This window comes from Mesoplodon bidens (genome assembly GCF_964165515.1).
Source record: "Mesoplodon bidens genome assembly, chromosome: 3".
Taxonomy (NCBI): domain Eukaryota; kingdom Metazoa; phylum Chordata; class Mammalia; order Artiodactyla; family Ziphiidae; genus Mesoplodon; species Mesoplodon bidens.
In genome coordinates, this window is record NC_138178.1 from 163,753,055 (window position 1) to 163,780,515 (window position 27,461).

The 27,461-nt window shown below is 36.9% G+C and overlaps 1 protein-coding gene across 3 annotated transcripts in view; it reads left to right on the forward strand.

Moving 5' to 3' along the window:
- TTC8 (tetratricopeptide repeat domain 8) overlaps nt 1-25,393 on the forward strand; it is a 51,560-nt gene extending 26,167 nt beyond the window's left edge. For 2 of the 3 annotated variants that reach the window (XM_081227705.1, XM_081227706.1), the window contains exons 8-14: nt 7,287-7,374; nt 9,710-9,820; nt 17,923-18,062; nt 19,410-19,584; nt 19,897-20,019; nt 22,776-22,859; nt 24,817-25,393. In XM_081227705.1, the coding sequence (XP_081083831.1) occupies nt 7,287-7,374; nt 9,710-9,820; nt 17,923-18,062; nt 19,410-19,584; nt 19,897-20,019; nt 22,776-22,859; nt 24,817-24,933 (838 nt within the window). In that variant the 3' untranslated portion in view covers nt 24,934-25,393. Of the gene's footprint in view, nt 1-7,286; nt 7,375-9,709; nt 9,821-17,922; nt 18,063-19,409; nt 19,585-19,896; nt 20,020-21,524; nt 21,548-22,775; nt 22,860-24,816 lie in introns of all 3 variants that reach the window. The other variant, XR_014015310.1, reaches the window with a different exon arrangement.
- Nucleotides 25,394-27,461: the final 2,068 nt, after the last annotated feature.

Consider the following 27,461-nt stretch of genomic DNA (forward strand, 5'->3'; position numbering starts at 1 on the left):
TGATTGCTTGATATTGAAATGCACTTGGAGCATTTGAAAAATAGAGACAAATGAACAATTATATTTTATAAAGATAAATATGTCTTTTATTATTCAAAAACAAGGTAGACTAGGTACTGTGAGCATCCTTCGATGGTTATTAACTTTAGTTATTAGTTAAACACTGTGAGGAAAAGGAAATATATAAATAGAATAAAAAGGATGCTTATTCTTCTACTATTGAAATTAAGACTATTTTCCATTTAGATATTTCACATAGAACTCTGAAGTATTTTTTCCTACTGTTAGATTGAGGAAGTATTTTCTGCTAAAAGGTAATTTTGGACCATTATAACATTAAACTCTTATGAATATAATTTCTGAAGACAAGCTTGAAATCTTGAGCTTCTAAGCAAAACTCTCAGAAATCTATAATAATGAGAGAAAAGCACAACTTGGATTCCTTCTGCCATCCATATAAGATGGCATTTCAATGAGTATATTTTGTCATATTAATTATTGTTCTCCTCTGTTCCTTAATAGCTTCTTGTCTTATTATGTATTCAGCATTCATTCATTTATTCATTTGCTCAAATGGCTCACAGCTGAATGGAGGAGACAGAACAGGAAACAATTATAAATGTGGTTCCCATTATGATAGAAGCAAGTGCAGGGTGCAGTGGAGCCCAGAGAAAGAGGTCAAGGGTGGATTGCCAGAGGATGTAGCCCCATATTGACTTCTCTCTCTTTGCTCCTGATCATTAAGTTCTACTGGTTCTTCCTCTGCAGTAGCTCTTACAGTTGCTCCACTACTACCCATTCCCACTCCAGTGCTTTAATCCTGGCTTTTAGTGTCATTTGTTTGGATTGCTACATTAGGTTCTTATCTGGGTTTTCTGCCTCCATTTTCTTGTCCCATCAATCCTTCCTGTGTACTCCACTGTCAAGAGTAACTGTTGCAACAGAAACAGCTCTTGTTGGATTCTTTGGTTAATCTCCATTATCTCTGAAATGAAGTCTAGATTTTAAGTGTGGCACCCATGATTTTGTCCCAGTCTACAGCTTTGCACTTTTCTGTTACTTCTCTCATTCCTTGTTGTGTTTTCCTTTTCAATTAAACTCAACAACTCAGCACTCCCCTAACATGCTGTGTACTTTCCTGCTTGTGTGCTTATGCTGATAGTTCGCTTCCATCAGAGATATTCCCTCACCCCCACCCCATCCTATCTAGCTGTCAAAATCTTGCCTGTTACTTCCTCGCTGAAACTGTCTTAGTTTGCTCCTCCTCTGTGCTCTCAAAACACTTTTTTTCTCATTGGCCATAATGCAATTAAATTTATTTTAAAATATGTTTTGTTTCAATCTTTACTGGTGCCTTCAGAACATGGTTGTTATCTTCATTTTTGCAACTCCTTACCAGCATTAAATGTGCATGCAGTTGATCCTTGACAATGTTTATTGAATTAAATTGGAGAGAAAAAGTTGGCAGTTGGTGGAGATCATCTCTGGACTCTGATTCTTTGATATTGTCCTGTGTTTGTGAACTTGACTGATGTTTTCATTATTCCTAGACTTTCTTTACACATGGTGGCCACTCCATTTCCTTTGCCCAGGAACCATGTGATAAATTCCTTTTTGATAGGACTACAAGAAATGATCTCTTAAGGGTACAGTAATAAAACACATATGACTCATTCTTCTTTCCTTTCTTTGGTTTCCAGGTGGTTCAATAGCTCTGATTGCTTGTTTACTTTTTAATTTGTTTATTCTCCATTTTTTTTTATACATCTATTTCTGTTTTCATATTCTTATTTTACATGTATCTTTTTATTGTAATCCCTTTTAAATCGTTTTTCGAAAGAGACAACTTAGTTACAAATATACAGACTCATGGATAATTAGGTGTTCATGGAATTCAGTGACTGAACTTCAGCCACGTGTTTAAGACTTGAATGTTCAGTTGAAGCTTTGGATATAAATATAAAGCTGTTCTTCAGAACTTCAGAGTTCTCTGATAACATTTTATGAATACTCCTTGTAAAAGTTGTGGAACCTTGGGCCTCCCTGGTGGCGCAGTGGTTGAGAGTCCGCCTGCCGATGCAGGGGATACGGGTTCGTGCCCCGGTCTGGGAGGATCCCATATGCCGCGGAGCGGCTGGGCCCGTGAGCCATGGCCGCTGGGCCTGCGCATCCGGAGCCTGTGCTCCGCAACGGGAGAGGCCACAACAGTGAGAGGCCCGCATACCGCAAAAAAAAAAAAGAAAAAAAAAAAAAAAAAAGTTGTGGAACCTTTGAAGCGGTAGTAGCTTCTACTACATCACACATCCTCTAACTTTAGGCCAGATTTTGGGGTCACTTTTAACCTCATTGTCCCACATTGTCCATTGGTATGGCTATACCCAAATAGCTGGGTATAGCCATGCCAGTACTTGAGGCTTAGGTTAGGAAAAAACAAAGCTATTCTTTCAAGAATGAAAGTAACATAATGGACCATATTTTATGTTGTTTTGACTTTATTTTACAAAATAAAAGCATTATCATAAAGTGCCTAAGTAGCTCTTAGATGTCTGGGGATGAGTAGTTATGAGAAAGCCCAACAGATCTATTAAGGACAGGCTGAAGTGTGCTTTAATGATTGATTTCATTTCCCTGGGCAGAAGAAGTGGGTGTTGACATCAGGACAGGTATATTTAGGCAAGGAACAAGTCTGAAGTTCATAGACTAGATACAAAAAACGGAAAAGAAAATGTTTGTAGAATAATAAAATGGTACAGCTGTTTTACTCAAGTGGCAATTACTTTTTACCTCAAAATTGTTTAGAGTTTAAAAATGGGTTTATGCAAAGTCAAAAAATACCTTGAAATAAGTGAAAATGGAAATACAACACACCAAAACTTATGGGATGCAGCAAAAGCGGTCCTAAGAGGGAAGTTCCTAGCAATAAATGCCTACTCAAGAAACAAGGAAATTCTCAGATAAACAACCTAACTTTACTCCTCAAGGAACTAGAAAAAGAAGGATAAATGAAGCCCAGAGTTAGTAGAAGGAAGGAAATAACAAAGATCAGAGCAGAAATAAATGAAATAGAGATTAAAAACACAGTAGAAAAGATCGATGAAACCAAGAACTAGTTCTTTGAAAAGATAAACAAAATTAACAGACCTTTAGCTAGACTCACCAAGAAAAAAAGAGAGGGTACTCAAATAAATACAATCAGAAATGAAAGAGGAGGTGTTACAACTGATACCACAGAAATACAGAGGATCATAAGAGACTACTATGAACAATTATAGGCCACCAAAGTGGACAGCCTAGAAGAAATGGATGCATTACTAGAAACATAAAATCTTCCAGGACTGAGTCATAGAAATAGAAAATCTGAACAGACCAAGTACTAGTAAGGAGATTGAATCAGTAATTTAAAAACTCCCTACAAACAACAGTTCAGGACAAGAGAGCTTCACAGGTAAATTCTGCCATTCAAGAAGAATTAATACCAATCTTTCTCAAGCTGTTTCACAAAACAGAAGAGGAGGGAACACTTTTGAACTTATTTTATGGGGCCAGCATTACCCTGATACCTAAACCAAACAAGGATACCACAAGAAAAGAAAATTACAGGCCAATATCACTGATGAACATAGATGCAAAAATCCTCAACAAAATATTAGCACATCAAATTCAACATTACACTAAAAGGATCATAACCATGATTAAGTGAGATTTATTCCAGGGATGCAGGGATGGTTCAATACATGCAAATCAACCAATGTGATACACCACATTAACAAAATGAAGGATAAAGATCACATGATCATCTCAGTAGATGCAGAAAAAGCATTTGACAAAATTCAACATCCATTTATGATAAAAACTCCTAACAAAGCGGGTGTAGAGCGAATGTACCTCAATATAGTAAAGGCTGTACATGACAAGCCTGCAGCTAAAGTCATACTCGTTGGTGGAAATCTGAAAGATTTTGCTCTAAGATGAGGAATAAGATAAGGATGCCCACTCACCATTTTTATTCAACATAGTATTAGAAGTCCTATCCAGAGAATTTTAGGCAAGAAAAAGAAATAAAAGCCATCCAAATCAGAAAGGAAGAAGTAAAACTGTCTTTTACAGATGACATGATACTATATATAGAATATCATAAAGACTCCACCAAAAAACTATTGGCGTTAATAAGTGAATTCAGTAAATTTGTAGGATACAAAATGAATATACAGAAATTTGTTGCTTTCTGTACACTAATAGCAAACTATCAGAGAAATTAAGAAAGCAATCCCAATTACAATAGCATCAAAAATAAAATAACTTGGAATAAATTTAACCAAGGAGTTGAAACACCTCTCTACCAAAAACTATAAGGTACTGATGAAAAAAATTGATGAAGGCATAAGTAAATTGAAAGATATTTCACATTCATGGATTAGAAGAATTATTATTGTTGAAATGTCCATACTACCTGAAGCAATCTACAGATTCAGTGCAATCCCTATCAAAATTACAATGGCATTTTTCAAAGAAATAGAACAAACAATCCTAAAATTTGTATGGAACCACAACAGACCCTGAAGAACTAAAACATCCTTAAGAAAAACAAAGCTGGAGGCATCACATTCCCTGACTTCAAACCAAATTACAAAGCTATAGGGATTGTGTAAAGTAGATAACTAATAAGAACCTGCTGCATAAAAAAAAAAAAAAGCTATAGGGATCAAAACAGTATGCTGTTGGCATAAAAACAGACACATAGGGCTTCCCTGGTGGCGCAGTGGTTGAGAGTCTGCCTGCCAATGCAGGGGACACGGGTTCGTGCCCCGGTCTGGGAGGATCCCACATGCCGCGGAGCGGCTGAGCCCATGAGCCGTGGCCGCTGAGCCTGCACGTCCGGAGCCTATGCTCTGCAACGGGAGAGGCCACAGCAGTGAGAGGCCCGCGTACGGCAAAAAAAAAAAAAAAAAAAAACAGACACATAGATCAATGGAACAGAATACAGAGCCCAGAAACAAACCCATGCACATGTGGTCAATTAATTTACAAAAGAGAGACTTCCCTGGTTGCGCAGTGGTTAAGAATCCGCCTGCCAATGCAGGGGACACGGGTTCGAGCCCTGGTCTGGGAAGATCCCACATGCCGAGGAGCAACAGCCCTTGTGCCACGACTACTGAGACTGCTCTCTAGAGCCCATGAGCCGCAACTACTGAGCCTGAATGCCACAACTACTGAAGTCCGCGTGCCTAGAGCCTGTGCTCTGCAACAAGAGAAGCCACTGCAACAAGAAGCCCAGGCACTGCAACGAAGAGTAGCCCCCCTCACTGCAACTAGAGAAAGCCCTCACACAGCAATGAAGACCCAATGCAGCCAAAAACAAATTAATTAATTAATTAATTAAAAATTTATAAAAAGTCAAGAATGTACAATGGGGAAAGGACAGTCTCTTCAATAAATTGTGTTGGGAAATAGGACAGCCACATGCAAAAGAATGATGGACCACCATCTTACACCATATACAAAACTAACTCAAAATGGATTAAAGATTGAATATAAGACCTGAAATCATAAAACTCCTAGAAGAAAACATATGCAGTAAGCTCCTTAACAGTGGTCTTGGTGATGAGTTTTTGGATTTGACACCAAAAGCAAAGGCAACAAAACAAAAATAAACAAGTGAGACTTTTTCAAACTAAAAAGCTACTGCACAGCAAAGGAAACCATGAACAAAATGAAAAGGCAACCTACCAAATGGGAAAAAATATTTGCAAATCATATATCCCAAAAGGGTTAACATCTAACATATATAAAAAAACTCATGAAAGTCAATAGTAAAAAAAAAAAAATCCGATTAAAAAATGGGCAGAGGCTCTGAATAGATATTTTTCTGAAGAAGACATTACAGATGGCCAACAGGTACACGAAAGGGTGCTCAACATCACTAATCATCAGGGAAACTCAAACCAAAACTGCAATGAGATATCACCTTACATTTGTTAGAATGGCTATTATTGAAAAGATGAGGAATAGCAAGTGTTGGTAGTATGTGAAGAAAAGGGAACCCTCATGCACTGTTGGTGGGAATGTAAGTTGGTGCAGCCATATGGGAAACAGTATGGAGCTTCCTCAAAAAGTTAAAAATGGAACTACCATATGCTTCAGCGATTCTAGTTCTGGGTATTTTATCTGAAGAAAGTGAAAACACTCAAAGAAAAGATGTCTACATCACCATGTTCATTGCAGCATTATTTACAGTAACCAAGATATGGAAACCATCTAAGTGCCCATCAACAGATGAATGGATAAAGAAATATCTATATTATATATGTGTGTGTGTGTGTGTGTGTGTGTATTTATGTATATATGCAATGGAATATTACTCAGCCATGAAAAAGAATGAAATCTTGCCATTTGCGATGGTATGGATGGACCTTGAGGGCATTATGCTAAGTGAAATAAGTCTCATAGAGAAAGACAAATACTGTATGACCTCACTTATGTGAGGAATCTAAAAAAATAAAATAAAGAACAAAGCTCATAGATACAGAGAACAGATTGGTGGTTGACAGAGCTGGAGGGTAGGGGGTGGGCAAGTGGGTGTAGGGAGTCAAAAGGTACAAACATCCAGTTGTAAAATAAGTCATGGGAATGTCACATACAGCATTGCAGCAATAGTTAATCCTGTATTGCATGTTTGAAAGTTGCTAAGAAAGTAAACCTTAAAAGTTCACATCACAAGAAAAATTTCTGTAACTATGTATGGTGACTGATGTTAATTAGACTTACTGTGATGATCATTTTGCAATATATGCAAATATCAAATTATTATGTTGTACACCTGAAATTAATATAACGTATGTCAGTTATACCTCACTTTAAAAAAATGGGCTTTTATCTCAAAGCAGATGTTTTCAAAGAAATGTCATCTTCAGTTCTTCCAATAAGATGGAGGCTCTAAGCATTTATTGAGGTCATGTGACATATGTCAGCTGATCATAAGCTCTCTGGGTGGTGAACTGGTGTGACCTTGCTCCCTGGCAGCTATTAGTCCTGCTGTGACTAGGCTTCAGACAGACTCTTTACATACCATTTAAGCATTAGGCAGTGAATATGGGAAAACAGGAATCTTTTTCCTAAACTATATAAACATACATGTTAATATGTATGTGTGTATAACATCACCTTCTTTGCTACATGCTTACTCTTACAGATGTAATTTGTCTCTAAATCATATCCTCAAGGTATGAATAAATGCTGTAGTATTTATTTTAAATTGAATGTCTAATTTTTTAAATGGCTGTTCTTAGGTTAGGAATGTATCGTGAAGCAGAAAAACAATTTAAATCAGCCCTGAAGCAGCAGGAAATGGTAGATACGTTTCTCTACTTGGCAAAAGTAAGTATTCTTAATTTGAGTGGAATTTGTCTTCTCAGGGTAAATGTTTAAATTCTGACAAGTGCATGGGGAGAGTTACCAGTTTCTTTAGGAATATTTGACAAGTTAGTGTGTTCAGACTTAAGTTTGTTTGTTTTTTTCTTTTTTAATAATAAGGGAAAAGGTGAGAACATACGGAGAATACCCATCTCAGGAAAAATTGATTGCTGTGAAAAATAAGACAACACCTTTGAAATATTGCCCATTAGAACAGAAGAAAATGCCACAGGCTTACTACCCCCATGGGTAACAAGCCCCAGAGAGGCACTTTTCTGCAGCACACTTGTCTCCCACCTAAGCAGACTACAGAGAGCAGGGATTGTTTTTATGTAGGTCCTTCACTTTTTGGCTCTGCCATCATTACAAAAACAATATTTCCCATTTGCTGAGCACCTACTCAGTGGTAAGGTATTCTATCGGGTCTGTTCCATATGCAATTTAACCCTCATAGCAACACCACAAGGCAGATTTTAACATTTCCTTTGTGCTCTTAAGGAAAGGGAGACTTAAAGAGGGTAACTCAGACTGTCAAGCTCACTTGGCTATTTGCCAGCATTCAAACTCAGGAATTTCTGATTCCAGAGCTGACTCACTGCCCTGTAGTGCCATCCACAAACCACAACAGAAGTGAAGGGCCACCTAGAATTTTCAGTACTGGAATAAAGTTACTTCTTTACCCTCACCAAGGCTACTTTAAAGAAACATTTGTTGAAGTGGTGGTTAGGATATCATCTTGCTATATCTTTAAGAATTTTTTAAATTTAAGAAGTGTGGTAAAAAAAAAAAGTGTGGTAAAGGAGGTTGAAAAGAAGATGAGATATAAAAGGAAGTGCTACTACTTTCTAAATATGGTATTGCACTAATATGTATAAAATGGATAACTAATAAGAACCTGCTGTATAAAAAAATAAATAAAATAAAATTCAAAAAAAATATGGTATTAACATTTGCATACTAAAAAAACAAAATGGAAGTTCTGCCGTATAAACTTAACTGTGATAATCTTAGTATGTTTAGAGTGGTTTTTCAGAAATATTTGAAACTATCTGGTTCTAAGTATCTTCTATACATTATATGTTAAAATTCTTAAAGAGTTTTCTAAACATCACAGTAAACTTTTCTGACAACTTGAAATTATAACTCAGGTCACAGTATTTGACTATCATCTTAATTGATAATCACTTGCCACGTGGTTAAAAAAAGTACTTTTTAACTATTGTTAAATACGACTAGAGTCATATTTAATAGTTCTAATTTGACTATTTTTTCATAAATTGATTTGTTTAAATCCATTGTTGCCTACGTGACTATATAGAGGTACAATTTACATATTTTCTTTAATATGTGAAGGAATTATTTCTCAGTAATAGAGACCAAGCAGATTTTAGGAACCACATTATTTCTTAAAATTTTAGATTGTTAATTTAAAAATTATTAACTATTTTATATTACTTAGTATATGGAATTATATACTTACTGTATTTTAAAAAGCAGTTCAGAAGCATATAAGGTAATAATTGAAAAGTTTTCATCCATACCCTTCCCTCTAATCTCATACTTTAGCAGTAAACACTGCAAGCAGTTTTCTGTGTATCCATTTGGGCCTCTTCAAAGCACAGTCTGAATGTTTAGGAAGAAACAGAGGATCCAAGATCATGAAAAAAATGTCATAATCTTATGTTTCTATATATAAAACTATAATTCTCTTATTTTAGAAATTCCTAATAAGTATATGGTTTATCCATTCTAATGTTCCAGTTGCTAATTAAGCAGAAACTATCAAGTGCCAACCCTCTCAACTCCCTGACTCTGTACCCTACAAATCTGTTTCTCCTCTATTTCCGAGGGTCCTTCTCCCAAACCACCATCTCCAGAGGCTCTCCCCGGCTGCTCCTTCTCAGACCTTCTTCCATGGGTCATCCCCTCTTTCTCCAGCATCTTCAAAATCAGCCTCATAATTGGTCTTTAGTGCCAGCCTATAGATATACTTATGTCTGTTCCATCCTAGAAAGATTTTCCCTTGATCCTTTCTTTTCTAGTCCTGGCCAGTCTCTGTGACAATGGCAAGTCCACAGTAAGTGTTTGCTGAATGAATAAGTGAATGAATGCTTCATATACAACATGTGGAGATAAAAGTATAGTATCATTATTGGAAATTAATCCAACAGATTTCTGAAATTTTTTTACTGTAATATCTAGGAGATAATTTATTACTAAGCAATAATTATAAACTTGTCATAACAAATGCTATTATTTTAAGAACCAGTACTTTTATCGAAATGTATCTTGGTTTTAGGTTTACATCTCATTGGATCAACCTGTGACTGCTTTAAATCTTTTCAAACAAGGCTTAGATAAGTTTCCAGGAGACGTAGCCCTACTTTGTGGAATTGCCAGGATCTATGAGGTAAGGTTCATATCATTCAAAAAGTTGATGTAAAATTGAGGTTATATGCTACTTAAGTAAGGTCATAGTCCCTTGGGGGTCTTATAAAGGATAACAGTTTATAAAACTATGATTGTTGGCCTGTGATTTACCAACAGAATAAGAGATTTTAGTGTATGCATTAGTCAAACTAAGTTTTCATTATGAAGTATTTCAAACATATAGAAGAGTATAGAGAAAGGTATGAGATAGGGATCTAAATGTTTCTAATTTCAAATACCTTTTAACATAGAACAGTTCAAATAAAGGCCTGCCTTTCAAATGAGTAAACAAAAGGCCCCAAGAAAAATTAAAACCACAACCAAATAAAATTAGCAAGGATAAATCATTTTAAACAAGTTTCTGTACAGAACAAGTAATGAACAATAGGCAGCACAACATGTTCATTTAGAAGAAACAAGACCAAAATGAAAGTGATAAATAAAAAAAAAAGAACATAAAGGAAAAGAATCCCTCCAGAGAAAAGTATGATAGACATGCAGAAATCCCTTAAGGCATATGTTGTGTAGGCTGCAACGCTAAGGAACAGACTTTAGTAATTAACCCTCAATCCATTGTCACATAAGGAGAAAAGGAATACACTGGAAATCTTTGTATGGTAAACTTTATTTGAATTGTTCTATGTTAAAAGGTATTTGGAATGAGAAACATTACCCTAGGAAATATTATTCTTGTGGTCCTTGAACTTTACTGTGAATAGAAGTGACTTTGGGAGTGTTTTGAGAGTGAGGCCCATTTTCTGCCTTCTGAATCAGATGTCCTGGAAGGTGGGATGTAGGTTTTTGTCTGCTTAGCAAGCTCACTAGGTGATTCTGAAGTATAACAGAGTTTGAGAATCATTGCAAAATTCACTTCCTTATTTGCAGTTTTGTTTTAAATAACTAAAAATCTAATTAGAGTTAATATTCTGTGAACTGGTTCAAAAATAACCACTAATAGCTACTATAAAATAACTTAAATGATACCACGGTTGTTTATACACTTGAAGTGACATTTATATGCTTGAAGATATTATTTAAAGGACAAAAATAGAATCTGTGTTTATTCATACATATGAAAATTTATGTGCTAAAGATTGTCTATTAAACCAATTGGATTATTGGATTATTTAATAGTTTAGAAACAGAGCTGGATGAGTAATGATTTCTTATACTAAAAGAACCCATTGCTACCAGGTGCCTCAAAGATTTAAAACCATGAATGTTCCAGAAGAAAATACAGATGAATTATCTGTATAAACTTGGAATGGGGAAGACCCTCCTGAGCATGATACTAAGTCAGAAAGCCATAACAGAAAAAAATTGATAAATTTGAGAACGTAAAAGTTAATTTTTCTGTATTGTAAAAACAAAAATACCAATAAAAGCAAACCCAAACAAAAAAAGGTAAAAATATCAAACAGGGCACATATTTGCCATACCTGGGACAGAAAAAAAGGCTACTTTTCATTTCCTCAGTTTATACATTGCTTAACAATTGCTGGGTTTCAGGTGGTTTCCAATTGATGGAGAATTACACATAGACACATACCTGTGCATACACACACTTATAAATTCTCATTTTGGTCAAGCATGTAAACACGGAAACTCGATATTTCCTCAGAGCAGTTGTGGAGGTGAGATCACAGTGTGACCGTTGTTGTCCTTCCAGCCCACACAGTGGCTGCTGACCGTCTCCACGCCAGTAAAGTCCCCCCAGGGATGAGACAACAGCCAAACCCCAGCTGCATTTCAGCTACCCCGCTGCCCTTTCATACTGGCGCCGGTTAACACACATCTGGAAGAACTCAACCAAACCATCTGTGCTTCTCCTCTGAAGGGAATGTTTATAAACACAGGCCCTCACTGGGTTTTGAACTGAATTCAGCATCAGCAGAGGCTCATTGCATCCGGAAGGAGAAAACAGTCGGTGTCCAGGGATCCCTGAGCCACAGCTGTGTCTCCAGCTCTCCTGAGCCCAGGAGGGTGGTTTCCCACCCAAGCCCCTCATACACATAAGCCAATAATAAAAGGACAAGAGACAGGATAAGAAAACTGGCAAAAGACACGAATCCACAATTCACAGAAAAAGAAATGTAAATACCTGGTGTGTTGAATGTCTAACCTCAGTAATGATTAATGAAAGAAAAATTCAAACAATAATGTCATTTTTTACTTAATCAGGTTAACAAAGATGAATAAGTTCCGTGACATTTAAGGTTGTCAAGGGTGTGGAGGAACAGAGGTCACGTATGAACATTTTTGCTGGGAGTGTACATTGGTACAAGCCATTTGGAGGCTATTTGTAATTACTTATGAGATTTTTAAACATGCATTTATATTTATTTAACATCAGCATGTATTTTATAATAACAAGTTTGAAAAACTGCATGTAAGGTTGTCAAAAACATGTTAGTTTCAGTCTAAAATTCCTAGAGATTACATAAATTAAGTCCATTCCCATCAATCAAGTATACAAACATTCTAAGATGTTCTTTTTTTCTTTTTTATTGAAGTATAGTTGATTTACAATATTGTCTTAATTTCAGGTGTACAAAACAGAAGCAGACTCACAGACACAGAAGACAGACTTAGGGTTACGAAAGGGGAGAGAGAGTGGGGGAGGGACAAATTAGGAGTATGGGATTAACAGATACAGACTACTAAAGTAATTTTATTCAACTGAAAGCCTTGAAACAATTGACCATTGAGGCTGGAGTCTTCTTTGTATTGGACATTACTACCTGTTGCAGACAGAGTTGTGTCCCCTCCCCCCACCTCCCAATTCATATGTTGAAGCCCTAACCCCCAATGTGAGGGTATTTAGAGATAGGGCCTTTGGGAGATAATTAGGATTAGATGAGCTCACGAGGATAGGGCCCTTGTGATGGGATTAGTGCCCTTATAAGATGAGACACCAGAAAGCACTTGAGCCCTCTCTCTCTGTCTCTGTTTCTCTCTCTCTCATGCGAGGACACTGTGAGAAGGTGCAAGCCAGGAAGAGAGTCCTCACTAGACTCGACCATGCTGACGCCATGATCTTGGACTTCTAGCCTCTAAAACTGTGAGAAAATAAACTTCTATTGTTTAAGCCTCTCAGTCTACGGTATTTTGTTATGGCAGCCCGAGCAGACTAATACACCAAGTTTGGCAGCTGTAACACTGAATGAAGCCTTGTACTGTGGGGTGCTGTTGCCCTGGAAACCAGATAAGTCATGTTCAGGGGGCCCCCTGGTTCATGGGGCCATTAAGGCTCACTGGTCAGTCACATCCTGAGTGTGAAGATTATTCTTTGGAAGGAAAAAGTCTTAGTCTGCTCAGGCTACTATAACAAAATACCATAACCTGGGCAACTTAAACAACAGAAATTTATTTCTCACAGCTCTGGAGGCTAGGAAGTCCAAGATCAAGGTGCTGGCCATTTCAGTTCCTAGTGAGGGATCCTCCTGGTCTGGATACCTTCTTGCTCTATCCTTACATGTTGGAGAGAGAGATCATCTCTCAGGTGTCTCTACTTTAAGGGCACTAATCCCAATTATGAGGGCTCCACACTCATGTCTTAATTACTTCCCAAAGGTTCCACCTCTAAATACTATCACATTGGGGATTAGGGCTTCAATATGAATTTTGGGAGGACACAAACAGCCCATGTCAGGGAAGGACTTATTGTACGTATAGGGGTGGGGATTACAGAGTGGTGAGTTAAGATGCTCATTTGTTGTTTCCTTTTAGTTTTACGAGGCTTTTGTTTTACCAAAAAATAGAAAATATACTTCTATTGAAATTATTTTTTATACTTTTTAATGGGTTCTTATGTTCTTAAAATATTAAGAATGTGGAATAGTTACATATAAAAGCAGTGTAGAATTCAGGAGAAAATTAACTCAGAGTTAACTAACAAATGTATCAACATCCCTGTTTTTTGAAACAAGTTTAGTTATTTTTCAGCTATAAGCAATGAATGAAAAAGCCTCTTCTCTTTAGGAACCAAATCCTGGAAGCCCTTTGAATAAGAATTTCAAATATAAAGCATGTGAAAAAATATATATAGAGCATGAGTTTGGATCAATCTGTGGATGTTATATCAGGGTTTTATGGGACTAATAAATAACACTCCTGTTTCTCCAATTTGAGAACCAACTGAAAAATAGATACAAGATTCACACAAATGGAGGATAAACCATTAATTTTATTATTGATAAAAGCAGAATTGGAGCATGTGGCTCTAGATTATCACCAAAAGGACTTAATATTATTCTACCTCTGAGTTACACAGACTAATCCATCCTGTCACAGACATGAGTGTACCCTACCCAGGAGAGCCTGCTCCACACAGCAGGGCAGAGAATGTGGGCATCTTATAGGAAATTTGACTTCTAAAGAGACCCAGAAGGGGCTGAGACAGCCATACTCATTTGCCTCATGGGAATGAGGGAATAGGAGTGGGAAGAAAGGCCCCCAAATCATTCTAATTATCAACATTTCTCAAAGTGTGGTTCAGAGTTTCCTGGAGAAGTCCTTTCTAAGAGTCTATAGGGTCAAAACCATTTTCATAATACTAACAGTATTGATGAAATTGGTGATAAATTTAATAGATGTAATTTTTAATTGAGATATAGTTGATATACAATACTGTATAAGTTACAGGTGTACAACATAATGATTCACAATTTTTAAATGTTATACTCCATTTATGGTTATAAAATATTGGCTATATTTCCTGTGTTGTACAATATATTCTTGTAGCTTATTTTATACGTAATAATTTGTGTCTCTTAATCCCCTGTTCCTGTCTTGCCCATCCTTCCTTCCCTCTCCCCACTGGTAACCACGAGTTTGTTATCTATATCTGTGTCTGTTTCTTTTTTGTTATATTCACTAGTTTATTGTATTTTTTAGATTACATATATAAGTGACATGATATAGTATTTGTCTTTCTCTGACTTATTTCATTATGCATAATACACTCCAAGTCCATTCATGTTGTTGCAAATGGCAAACTATCACTCTTTTATAGCTGAGTAGTATTCTATTATGTGTGTGCGTGTGTATATACATATATATATATATATATATATATATATATATAATCACATCTTCTTTATCCATGCATCAGTTGATGGACATTTAGGTTATTTCCATATTTTAGCAATTGTATGAACTTTGGGGTGCATGAATCTTTTCGAATTAGTGTTTTTGTTTTTTCAGATATATACTCGGGAGTGGAATTGCTGGGTCATATGGTAGTTGTATTTTTAGTTTTTTGAGAAACCACCATACTGTCTTGCACTGTGGCTGCACCAATTTGCATTCTGACCAACAGTGTACGAGGGTTCCCTTTTCTCCACCTCCTTGCCAGCATTTGTTAGTTATGGTCTTTTTGATGACAGCCATTCTGACAGGTGTAGGGTGATATCTGATTGTGGCTTTAATTTGCATTTCTTTGATGATTAATGATATTGAGCATCTTTTCATGTGTCTGTTGGCCATCTGAATGTCCTCTTTGGAAAAATATCAATTCAGGTCTTCTGCCCATTTTTTAATTGGGTGGTTTATTTTTTGATGTTGAATTGTATGAGCTGTTTATATATTTTGGATACTAACCACTTATCAGTCATATGAGTTGCATATATTTCCTCCCATTCATTAGGTTGCCTTTTCATTCTGTCAGTGGTTTCCTTTGCTGTGCAAAAGCTTTTAAGTCTATTTAGGTCCCATTTGCTTATTTTTCCTTTTATTTCCTTTGCTTTAGGACAGCGGCCCCCAACCTTTTTGGCATCAGGGACCAGTTTCGTGGAAGATAATTTTTCCACAGATGGGGGAGGGGGAGTGGTTCAGGTGGTAATGCGAGTGATGGGGAGCAATGGGGAGCTGCAGATGAAGCTTTGCTCGCTCGCCCACTGCTCACGTCCTACTATGTGGACCGGTTCCTAACAGGCCACGGACTGATACTGGTCCATGGCCTGAGAATTTGGGACCCCTGCTTTAGGAGACAGATCCAAAAAAATATTGCTACGATATATATGAAAAAGTGTTCTGCCTATGTTTTCTTCTAGGAGTTTCATGGTTTCTGGTGTTACATTTAGGTCTTTAATCCATTTTGAGTTTATTTTTGAATATGGTGTGAGAAAATGTTCTAATTTCATTCTTTTACATGTAACTGTCCAGTTTTCTCAGCACCACTTATTGAAGAGACTGTCTTTTCTTCATTGTATATTCTTGCCTCCTTTGTGGTAGATTAATTGACCATAAGTACCTGGTTTTATTTCTGGGCTCTCTATTCTGTTCCATTGATCTATATGTCTGTCTGGTTTTGTGCCAGCACCATACTGGTTTTGTTTGTTTGTTGTTGTTGTTTTTGGCTGCACCATGCAGCTTGCAGGATTTCCCTGACCAGGGATCCAGGGATTGAACCCAGGCCACCACAGTGAAAGCCCAGAATCCCAATCACTAGGCCACCAGGGAAGTCCACCATACTGTTTTGATTACTGTAGCTTTGTAGTATAGTCTGAAGTATGATTCCTCCAGCTCTGTTCTTCTTTCTTAAGATTGTTTTGGCTATTCAGGGTCTTCTGTGTCTCCATACAAATTTTAAAATTATTTTTTCTAGTTCTGTGAAAAATGCCATTGCTATTTTGATAGGGATTGCATCAAACCTGTAGATTGCCTTGGTAGTATAGTCATTTTAACAGTATTGATTTTTCCAATCCAAGAACATAGTATATCTTTCCATCTGTTTGTGTCGTCTTCAATTTCTTTCATTAGTGTCTTATAGTTTTCCAAGTATAGATCTTTTACCTCCTTTAGTAGGTTTATTCCTAGTATTTTATTCTTTTTGTTGCAATGGTAAATGGGATGTTTCTTTAATTTCTCTTTCTGATAGTTTGTTGTTAGTGTATCAAAATACAACAGATTTCTATGTATTAATTTTGTATTCTGTAATTTTACTGAATTCATTGATGAGCTCTAGTAGTTTTCTGGTGGTGTCTTTAGGAATTTCTATGTATAGTCTCATGTCATCTGCAAACAGTGACAGTTTTACTTCTTCCTTTCCAATTTGGATTCCTTTTATTTCTTTTTCTTGTCTGGTTGCTGTGGCTAGGACCTCCAACTCTATGTTGAATAAAAGTGGTGAGAGTGGGCATCCTTGTCTTGTTCCTGATCTTAGAGGAAATGCAGAAATCTTCAACAAAATGTTAACAAACCAAATCCAACAATACATTAAAAGGATCACACCGTCATCAAGTGGGATTTATCCCAGGGATGCAAGGATTTTTCAATATTCGCAAATCAATCAATGTGATAAACCACATTAACAGATTGAATACTAAAAACCATATGATCATCTCAATAGATGCAGAAAAAACTTTTGAGAAAATTCAGCATCGATTTATGATAAAAACTCTCAAGAAAATGGGCATAGAGGAATATACCTCAACATAATAAAGTCCATATATGACAGACCCACAGCTAACATCATACTCAGTGGTGAAAAACTGAAAGAACTTCCTCTTAGATAGTTGTTCATTTGTTTGTCTTCCTACCAGATGTAACCTCCTTGAGGACAGTACAGCCATCTTTCCGTATCCGGGGGGATTGGTTCCAGCACCCCTTGGTTGCCAAAATCCATGGACGCTCAAGGCCCTTATATAAAATGGCGTAGGATTTGCATATAACCTACCCACATCCGTCTGTATACTTTAAATCATCTCTAGATTGCTTATAATACCTAATACAATGTAAATGCTATATAAATAGCTATAAATACAATGTAAATGCTATATAAATACTTGCTAGTGCAGCAAATTCAAGTTTTGCTTTTTGGAACTTTCTGGAATTTTTTTCTGAATATTTTTGATCTGTGGCTTGTTGAAATCATGGTTATGGAACCTGCAGATACAGAGGGCTGACTGTAATTTTATCTTATTGTTCACATTGTGTCCCCAGGGCCTAGAACAGAGTCTGGCATATGGTAGGCTCTTAATAAATATTTAATTGAATAAAATAATGTAAACCAGTCAGAATAAAAATAATTTCTTGTCCAATATTAATACAGTATTGCTCTTCTGTCTTGATGGAGAATAGGAAATGAACAATATTTCATCAGCCACTGAATACTACAAAGAGGTTTTGATACAGGACAATACTCATGTGGAAGCCATTGCATGCATTGGAAGCAACCATTTTTACTCTGATCAACCAGAAGTAGCTCTCCGGTTTTACAGGTGCACTTTACATTCAATCTGTAGAACTGCTTTCCTATGAAATAGTGATGCAACAGTAATAAAGATGGGATGAAAATGTAGAGAAATAATGTTTAGGCCACGTCTATCTGAGACTAAAAATTCAAGCACCCAGATGTTTTATGAATATTAAAGCTATATCTAATAATTTGGAAATGCACAAGTATTTGGCGTCTTGCAGAAACACACCTGGATAATTGCCTGAGTTTTTAACACCTTGTCATTGTATAAATTGGCCGTTTTGTTATCCACCAATAATAGGTTAACAGTTCCTAGAAGCACTTCCACATCACTGCCTCATTAATACCACTGTACATAATATCAAGACCCTGAAGGTAAAATAGTAATGTGATTTGCAAAGAGCAGTGGGCCCCAGGCCCTAATCCTGATGAGGACCTTAAACAGGATTCCGGTTTTGTGAAGTATTGTCAACTCTTGTCCAAATATTTTTTCAAAATCTAAACAAATTATTCTCACTGGTTCTTTGAACACGTACTTATTTTATCCTATAGATGGTTCCTGAAATTAATTTTTAAATTAGGATTTCCTCTTTAGCCCCTGGGTAGTATACAAGGAGATAACTGGCAGCTGACAAGAGTTCTTTCCAAATATATGTTGAAGCATAAAACAATAATATGAATGTAGCCTGTGCACATACAGCTGACTCCACTCGCCTACCCCCACAGTGGCTCATGGGTTCCTTGGGGCAGCTGGGGTGATTTTCATATGCTTATTTGAACTCTCATCCTTTGGGATTAATGACACATAGAAGCAAAATGAGGTTCTTGAGCTGCAGTGTGAAAGCTAAGTGGATAACGTGGGGATCCTCTGACAATCTTGTCTTCCTGAGTAGAAGCTAATCGGAGGTCATTAGATGCAGCTAAACCACACAATACAAATAACCAAAAACAGCATCCAACTCAGCTGAAAACTTGGCGGTAAATGCTAAACACAGGCCTCAAATTTGACTAGAAGCTCTTAGAAATTTACCTACAAGCGCCAAAGCTGTATGAGGCAAAAATGTGTGGGTTTTACTTTATGTGACTATTGATTGATTATTTTGATTCTCTAACAAAGCTTTTGGGGAAAAAAAAAGTTATGTAAGTTATTCTGACCTTGCCTCTGGATGCATTTCCTATGACTAGTACCATTACAAAAGACATGCTTTTGTATTTGCTCTAAAATATTTTTCATTTACTATAATACTTTATGTTCTTTGGAGGGTAGTAAAAATTATAAAGTGAATTCATTTCTAACTTTGTAAACAATATGTCTTCATATTTATAAAGTTGGTCTGACACCAAAATATGTGTGCTCTTTTTCCAAAAGGCGACTCCTGCAGATGGGTGTCTATAACTGCCAGCTTTTTAACAACCTGGGGCTCTGTTGCTTCTATGCCCAACAGTATGATATGACTCTGACCTCATTTGAACGTGCCCTTTCTCTGGCTGAAAATGAAGAAGAGGTAGCTGACGTCTGGTACAACTTGGGACATGTAGCTGTGGTATGTTGTTTCTGTAATATAATTTCTGTAATAGAGAAGGTAGCCGCATGTTAGTTTGAAGAAGTTTTCAGATATTGGAAATCCAGGTTTGGTGACAGTCTTTGTGGCAATTTGGAGATTGCTAGGGGTCACTGCAGCTCATTTTATCTTCTTAGGTTAAATCCTCTTATGTACAATTCACACTTGACTCCTGTGTTGGTACTTGTTGTTTATTCTGTGGTGGCCGAAAGATTTGTATGAGGAAAGGGGGGCGGAGGTGGCAGGAGGAAGTGAATGGATTTGTGTGTACGAGTTTGTGCTTTTCTTTTGCAGGGGATAGGAGATACAAATCTGGCCCATCAGTGCTTCAGGCTGGCTCTGGTCAACAACAATAACCACGCAGAGGCCTACAACAACCTGGCCGTGCTGGAGATGCGGAAGGGCCACGTCGAACAGGTCAGTGAACTACTGGGTTACTGTGGACAGTCTTCTTTCTTCAAAGAAAAGCTGTCACGTGCAGCTCTCTTTACGTTAAAATTTTAAAATGAGCTCTGGAGTCTGACTGGCCTGGGTTTGATCCCAGCTCTGTCACGTATTAGCAGTGTGACCTTGGACAAGTTACTTAACCTTTCAGTATCCAAAATAGAACACTTGATTTTATTAGGACAAATCTGCACCTCCCCAGGCTTCCCTACCTTTGTGAACTCTTCCACCACTCACACCGCCCCCCCATCCGCCATCCAGCTGCTCAAGCCAAAACCCTAGGACCCACCCTCGAAACCTGTCTTTTCTGAGTGCCTTCCCTGCCACCCTTTGCCTCCGTGCTGTCCAGTGAGCCCTGCCAGTTCTATCCCCACCTCTTCAGTCCTCCCCTCCCGGCCCCCTTCTCCAAGCTGCTCTCATCTCCTGCCTGGGTGACTACAAGGGTCTCCTAGCTATTGCTTTTGTTTCCACTTCCATCAGCAAGTAGGCGCACCCTATAATACATCTCCCTCAGAGCAGGGGTCCCCAGTCCCTGGGCTAAAGCCTGTTAGGACCCAGGCGGCTGGGCGAGCGAGCGAAGCTTCATCTGCCACTCCGCATCGCTCCCCACCGCTCGCATCGCCGTCTGAATCGTCCCCCCATCCCTCACCCCCGCCCGTGGAAAACCTGTCTTGCACAAAACCGGTCCCTGGTGCCAAAACGGTTGGGGACCGCTGGCCTAGAGGATATTTTTTAAAAACAAGATTATTTTATTACTACGTTGCTTAGCATCCTCCAAAGGCTTCTCCTTGCACTTGGAATAAAATCTGAACTTCAGACTTTAGCCTACGGGGCCCCACCTAATCTAGCCTCTGGGTCCCGCCAGACTGTATCTTTTGCCACTACTCCTTCACAACTGACTTCCAGAAACATTAGCTGCTTGCTGCTGGGCAGTGCCTGTTCTTACTGTAGTGCCTTTGGAAAATACTTTCATATCCTGAAATGACTCTTTTCTTTTTATCATTCAGGTCTTAGCTTAAAAGACCTGCTTGAACATCAGTCTAAAGGAGCCCTCAGGTGCTATCACAACTCCTACTATTCTTTTCTTCACAATACTTAGCATTTTATCAGATATTTTCATCTTTATGTGTAGAATGTAGAATGCTAGCTGCATGAAAACAGGGACTTTCTCTGTCTTCTAACTGCTATATTTTCAGTATCAAAAACATTGCCTGACACTTGGTAGGTGCTTAGTATTGGTGGAATGAGTGGATGATAAAATAGGGTAATAACAGTACTGACCCGAAGGTGTCCCTGTGAAGATGAGCAGATTGTGCATGTAAAGCCCTTGGCATAGTAAAAACACATGATAGATGCTTAATAAATTGTATTATTATTACTGTTATTATTTACATAACAAGAAGTTTTAAATGCTGAATACACTCATACAATATTAATGGCAATCAACATCGATAGATATTACGTTGTCTGTTTTACAGATGAAGAAACAGACTAGAGGAGGGTAAGTAACTACCCAAGGTCACAGACGCAGTGAGCAGCGCGCCAGGATGTTAACCTCCAGCCTGGTCTCCTAAGCACGTTGAGAAACTTAATAAAACAAGCAAAGAAATGTCTCTGGATGCTGCCTTTGTTTCACAGAATTTTCCCAAAGTAAATAAGATGGATTTGTATTTTTTAAACAAAAACTAACTACTCTAAAATGGGAACTTGTTCTGTCATAGAACTTTCCCTGTGTCCATTTGAACCAAGTGTCCTTTATGATTTTCTCTGTTTCCACGTTGGTGATTTTCTTTCCCTCCTACGTACTGTAGTTTCTCCAGCATACAATTGATTTGAAATGTTTTGGTGAAAGCTTTCATTATTATTAAAAATTATAGCTCAGTTAAAAAAAATAGCAAATCATAAAACAAAAAAATTAATATCCACCATCCTATTTAAACTATTATTTATTTTCTATTAAAAAAAGATAAAAGAATTTGTCCTCAGGATCATACATAGAAGTTTGGCTACAAGTTGAAAGGCTGTTTGGCAGCTTGGAATGCTGAGTTTGTGATCTTAACAATGAGTGTATAGGCATCTCATGTCTCTCAGTGGTCTCTGCAATGTGTGATCCTTTGAGTCTAGAGGGGACAAAAAAATGATGTGAATTTTGTCTTTTGAGTACTTTAGAGAACAGAAAGCTTGTCATTTTCAGTCGCCTTCAGTTGTCATTTTCAGGTCAGCAGTACAATAAATGCTTGCTCAGTGTCATCCAGCACAGAAATTGGAGATTTGAATTTACAATGGTTTTTTGGTGGTTTTTGTTGTTGCATTAGGGAACAGGTAATTAGAAGCCTACTAAATCAATCAACATCAACAAAAACTAGATTAATAAGACTTTTTAGCATTGAGAGCATTATTTTTCAGTTGTACATCATACTGAAATATAAACTTTGTAAGATCAGTGTTTCTCACATAACTTTTGGATTCCATCATTTTCTCCATATTTTGAAGCATTTTATTATTAATATAATTTTGGCAAAATATAGGTAGTTCCTGGTTATCAAATCAGTAAGTTGTATTTCATGAGGAATTCATCTTATTTATTACAGGGTTATGTTTATTAAAGTCCTATCCTGGGTAAAGTATTCTTTTACAAAACAAAAAATCACAAATACAGTGCTAATGTATGCTCATATAGCTTTGGTTTCTCTTTTCTTTCATTCTTTCTTTTTTTTTTTTTAACACAGGCAAGAGCACTGTTACAAACTGCTTCATCTTTAGCACCGCACATGTATGAGCCGCATTTTAACTTTGCAACAGTTTCTGATAAGGTATTCTCTTTCTTTGTCAATTTATCATCTGACAATTTATCATCTGTTTGTTTTTCTTTCTTGCTTTTAAAAAATGTACAGTTAAATAAGGACATTCTACCCATAACTTCCTGAGAGAAATTATTTTTTTCAACACTTAATTATTATGTACACATATGTCTTCACTTCGAGGGACAGTTTAATACACTTTAAGTATATTTATCACTGAATATTAGCTAAACTTAACATCATTATAGATTGCAGAAGAATTATTTTATGTTTTCAAATATGACATTTAATCATTGAAAAACTATTCATTAACTCCTGGTTTGGGAGGGATTTAGTAATTAGCATTTGCAGCAAGGAAATCCTGTATATTATTTGTAGGTCATATTGCCATCAAGTCTGGCATGATGCTATAAAATTAGGGATATTGGTGAAAGCTGTTTTAGCTATGAACAATATGGGGAAAATGCAACGGTTGATACTGTGTTACAAGTCAGTTAACATCCAAGAGCTAAAAGGAATCATGTGCCATTTTAACAATAAGAGGAAACAAATAAAAGTCATCTAATAACTTTTACTGGAAACCTTACTTTAACATGGAAGATGAGTTCTGAGGATAAGGAAATGGTTAGAAATATTTGCTGATGTGAAGACTCTTTCTTTATAGACCAAAAGACATTATAAAAATCATTTTTCATAACATGAATGTGAAGTCATTTGCACTTTCATTTCTGTTTTGAAAATAAAATAAGCTGTTATTCATAAGTTGTCATTTTTGAGTGCTTGTTAAGTGCTGGCCACTGTTCCAGGTGCTCTCCGAACTGCTAATTCTCTCAACAGCCCTGCGATGTAGGTAACACTTACCTCCCCTACTCATTTTTTCATACAACTGATGTTTCATTTGTTGAGCCTCTGCTACGTACCAGGCACTGTTGTCGGCACAGAGGATGTTAGCAATGAGTAAAACAGAAACCTCTACCTCATGCAGCTTATATTCTAATGGAACCCAGGGCTTCTGGAACTTAAAAGACTTCCCTGGAGTCCCATGGCAGAATTCATGTCCAGCTCCCAAGGATTCCCACATATTTTCCACTGCACTGTGCTGCCACTTAGTTAAACCACAAAGAAGCCTTGATTACTTTCTTTCAGGACTATTGTTACATTTTAATAATATATAATGCAAGTGAAATATTTCTTTAAGCCAAAGGCTACATTTCCATAAGAGAAAATTGCATGTTGAAAAGAAATGCTATGATTTAAAAAAGGAAACTTACGTTTTTAATTCATATGCATGTTACCAAAAAACTACCAGAAGTGAATGATCTAGATTTTTTTTGGTTTTTTTGGTGTGTACACACTAAAAAGCTTTCTCTTTTTAGAAATGTATACATGAATCAAGATACATTCAGATGGATCCGGTTACTGTGTGTGTTTTTCTTGGGGACTGGACTTTAACACAAAGTTTATTGAAAGTCAGATATGTCCTTTATAAACTTTTAAAACCAGGTTATCTGCCCAACATTACTGTGTTAGCAACCATTTAAAAGCTCCTAGAGCATGTTATTGTATCTTAAATACAATAGTTTTTACTTGAATTTTCTGTCTAAAAGATAATACAAAATATGTCATTGTCTGTGGTACATTACAAATAGTTTTCTTACAGAGCTGGCTGTTTTAGGATGCAGACACCAATTTATTTTTATGATAACTATCAGTGACAGGAAAAGAAAACACAGGTTTATGAATTCATAACTAGACAACTGTAATAGAGCAGAAATTATTTATGTAATTTGTTATTTTACTTTTCTCATATTTTTTCAAGATTGAATTGTAATCTAGGTGAAACAAATTTTAAATCAAAGTAGCACGATCAAGCAATTCACCTTGGGTTTCTACATTGTGCAGATACTATGTCTTTTTTTTTTTCTGGTTCTCATTCTGTGGTCTTATTCTGGTCTGGTCTTTCTTACAGATGGGAGATCTACAGAGGAGCTACATTGCTGCTCAAAAGTCTGAAGTAGCATTTCCAGATCACGTGGACACTCAACATTTAATTAAGCAGTTAAAGCAGCATTTTGCTATGCTCTGATTTTTCCTCAGACTAAAGATATTCTTAGGGAGGAACATTATGCAAGGGAAAAAGTAGTGTATATATATGTGTAGTACAAACTGTGCTTGATATTAGTGAAGGTGACAAGGAAATTTAAACCAGAATGTTTAAAACTTTATAATAATAACTTTATAAGATAATGTTATAAAAGACAGGATTTTGTAAGCAGATTATGAAACCTCCCACATTATATGGTAGATGTTTGTTTATAATGTTTACAAAACATTTTCATGAATTTCCTCAAATTTTTATAAATGCACATTTTTAATGTCCTGGCCATTAACTATCATGTAGCTTAAAAGGTCTGAAAGCTGCCTTTAAAATTGCACTTTTTTGACTAAAAGTGTATATACTTATCCTTGGTAGAGACTTTAGAAATTTAAAATTGTACTTAAAGCTATTTTTTATCAAATGCTTTGTGAGACACTCTACTTTTTCTTATATATTATGCTTTCAAATAAATGTGTATAAAATACCATCATTCTGCTATTTTTCAGGAGTTTTTATTTCAGTCATCTCTGTTAAAAAAGTTTTCCAGAAGTCCACGAGTCTTAGAAATCAAGTCGTTATTCTAATTTTATTTGAAATGATGTACGATCAATTTTGCTTTTTCCTGAGAAGCTATTTATGGGCTATCATGTTGTCAATATAAGGATATCAGGATTAGAAATGGAGTCATAGGCCAGAAGTCACACTGTGGTCAGCCCTGAGAAGGTTAGGCTGGACCCAATACTGTGTGTTGTAAAATCCTAGACAGGCTCTCCTCTCCAGTATTTAGTGGAATTCTCATTGCAGTGTTCATACAATGAAATGTGTTAAAGGGCCAAGGCCACTCACATTCATATTTTGGGCTTTGGGCTCCATCTATGTTACTTTATGTTTTTTAACTTTATGAAAACTATTTTACAGGTATTTATTTGTTGCTGTTCAGATTATACAAATAGTACTACTTAGCTGACAGAACACAAAAAATGTGAATTCAAGGAATAGCTTGTTTGAGGCTGGAAGTAATTTCAGAGACTATGTAAATGAATCTCTCCATGGGACAGGAGGAGGCCAGGCCCAGAGTCACACTGCTGGTTGGTAAGGCTGGAAACGACCTGCTCCGGCACTTCAGGCTTGAACCTCCCCTGGTTCTCCATGATACGCCAGTGCTTGTTCAGCTTGCGAGAATTTCCTCAAGCACTATCAGATTTCCTAACACTGTATGCAATATTTAGGTTCAAGTTTTATATTGTGAATTATTTTCTTAGTTAATTTAAAACAAGAACTAATAACAGTGGCTAGCATTTACTGAGGATGTTGTATGTACCCAGCACTGTTCTGGAGCACTTGATATGGAGTAATTCATTTAATTCCCATTACAGTCCTATGAAATGCTGTTACTCCCATGTTACTCATGAAAAAAATGAGGCACAGAGCAGTCAAATTACGTGCCCCAATTCTAAAGCTATTAAATGGCAGAGCTGGGATTCAAGTGCACATTTAATATAGTGGTTAAGAGCACATACTCGGGAGCTAAATGCACATTATTTATAAATGAATGGGTATAAGGGTAACAGCAGATTTCTGTGTGGCCCTGGAGTATGTGTTCTTAACTACTATGTCAAATCTCCTCTTAGTGTTTCTCCTGTAAATAAAGCTACTATTGTTTAAAATGAATGTTACATGGATTAGTAAAGTTGAATAATAAGGGACTATTAACAACAGCAAAAAAATTAATGAACCTGCATTCCTAAGGTGATATGGAGAGATTTTTGTCTTGAATTTATGTTAATTCGCTGTGAACACCAATGCAAAGAATGAGTCAGGATGGCTAAGGGCAGAATGATGACATAACACTGCATCAGAAGCTACATATATTTTGTAGCAAAATTATTTCTGGACCGCATAACTTCTGGCTTCCGTGCCAACATTTCTATATCAGGAAGGTTAACAATTGTCTTCTACCATGATTAAAAAACTGTTCTATCCGTATATAAATTGTTCAGCCGAAACTAACATTACTGAGCTTCCAGCTGATGAAAACAAGATATGGCAAGAAGGCTGCCTACGATGAATAATTGCTGAGGTTAGAAGTTCTGCCTTTCCAAAAGGGTCACATCTGAACCAGTTCCCTATGGTACTACTGTTCTCTTACATTTCTGAATGGTATTTCCCTGCATCAGAGCACCCATCAGGATATAATTTATGGCCTAGAAATAGGAAAATTAATAAAGATAACACATTACTATAGTTTCCACCACCAACTCTTTATTAATATGAGGGATTTTTAAAAAACTTTTATTTATTTATTTTTGGCTGCATTGGGTCTTCATTGCTGCGTGCAGGCTTTCTCTTGTTGCGCCAAGTGGGGACTACTCTTCGTTACGGTGCACAGGTTTCTCATTGTGGTGGCTTCTCTTGTTGTGGAGCACGGGCTCTAGGTGTGCGGGCTTCAGTAGTTGTGGCGCACGGGCTTAGTTGCTCCGCAGCATGTGGGATCTTCCCGGACCGGGGCTCAAACC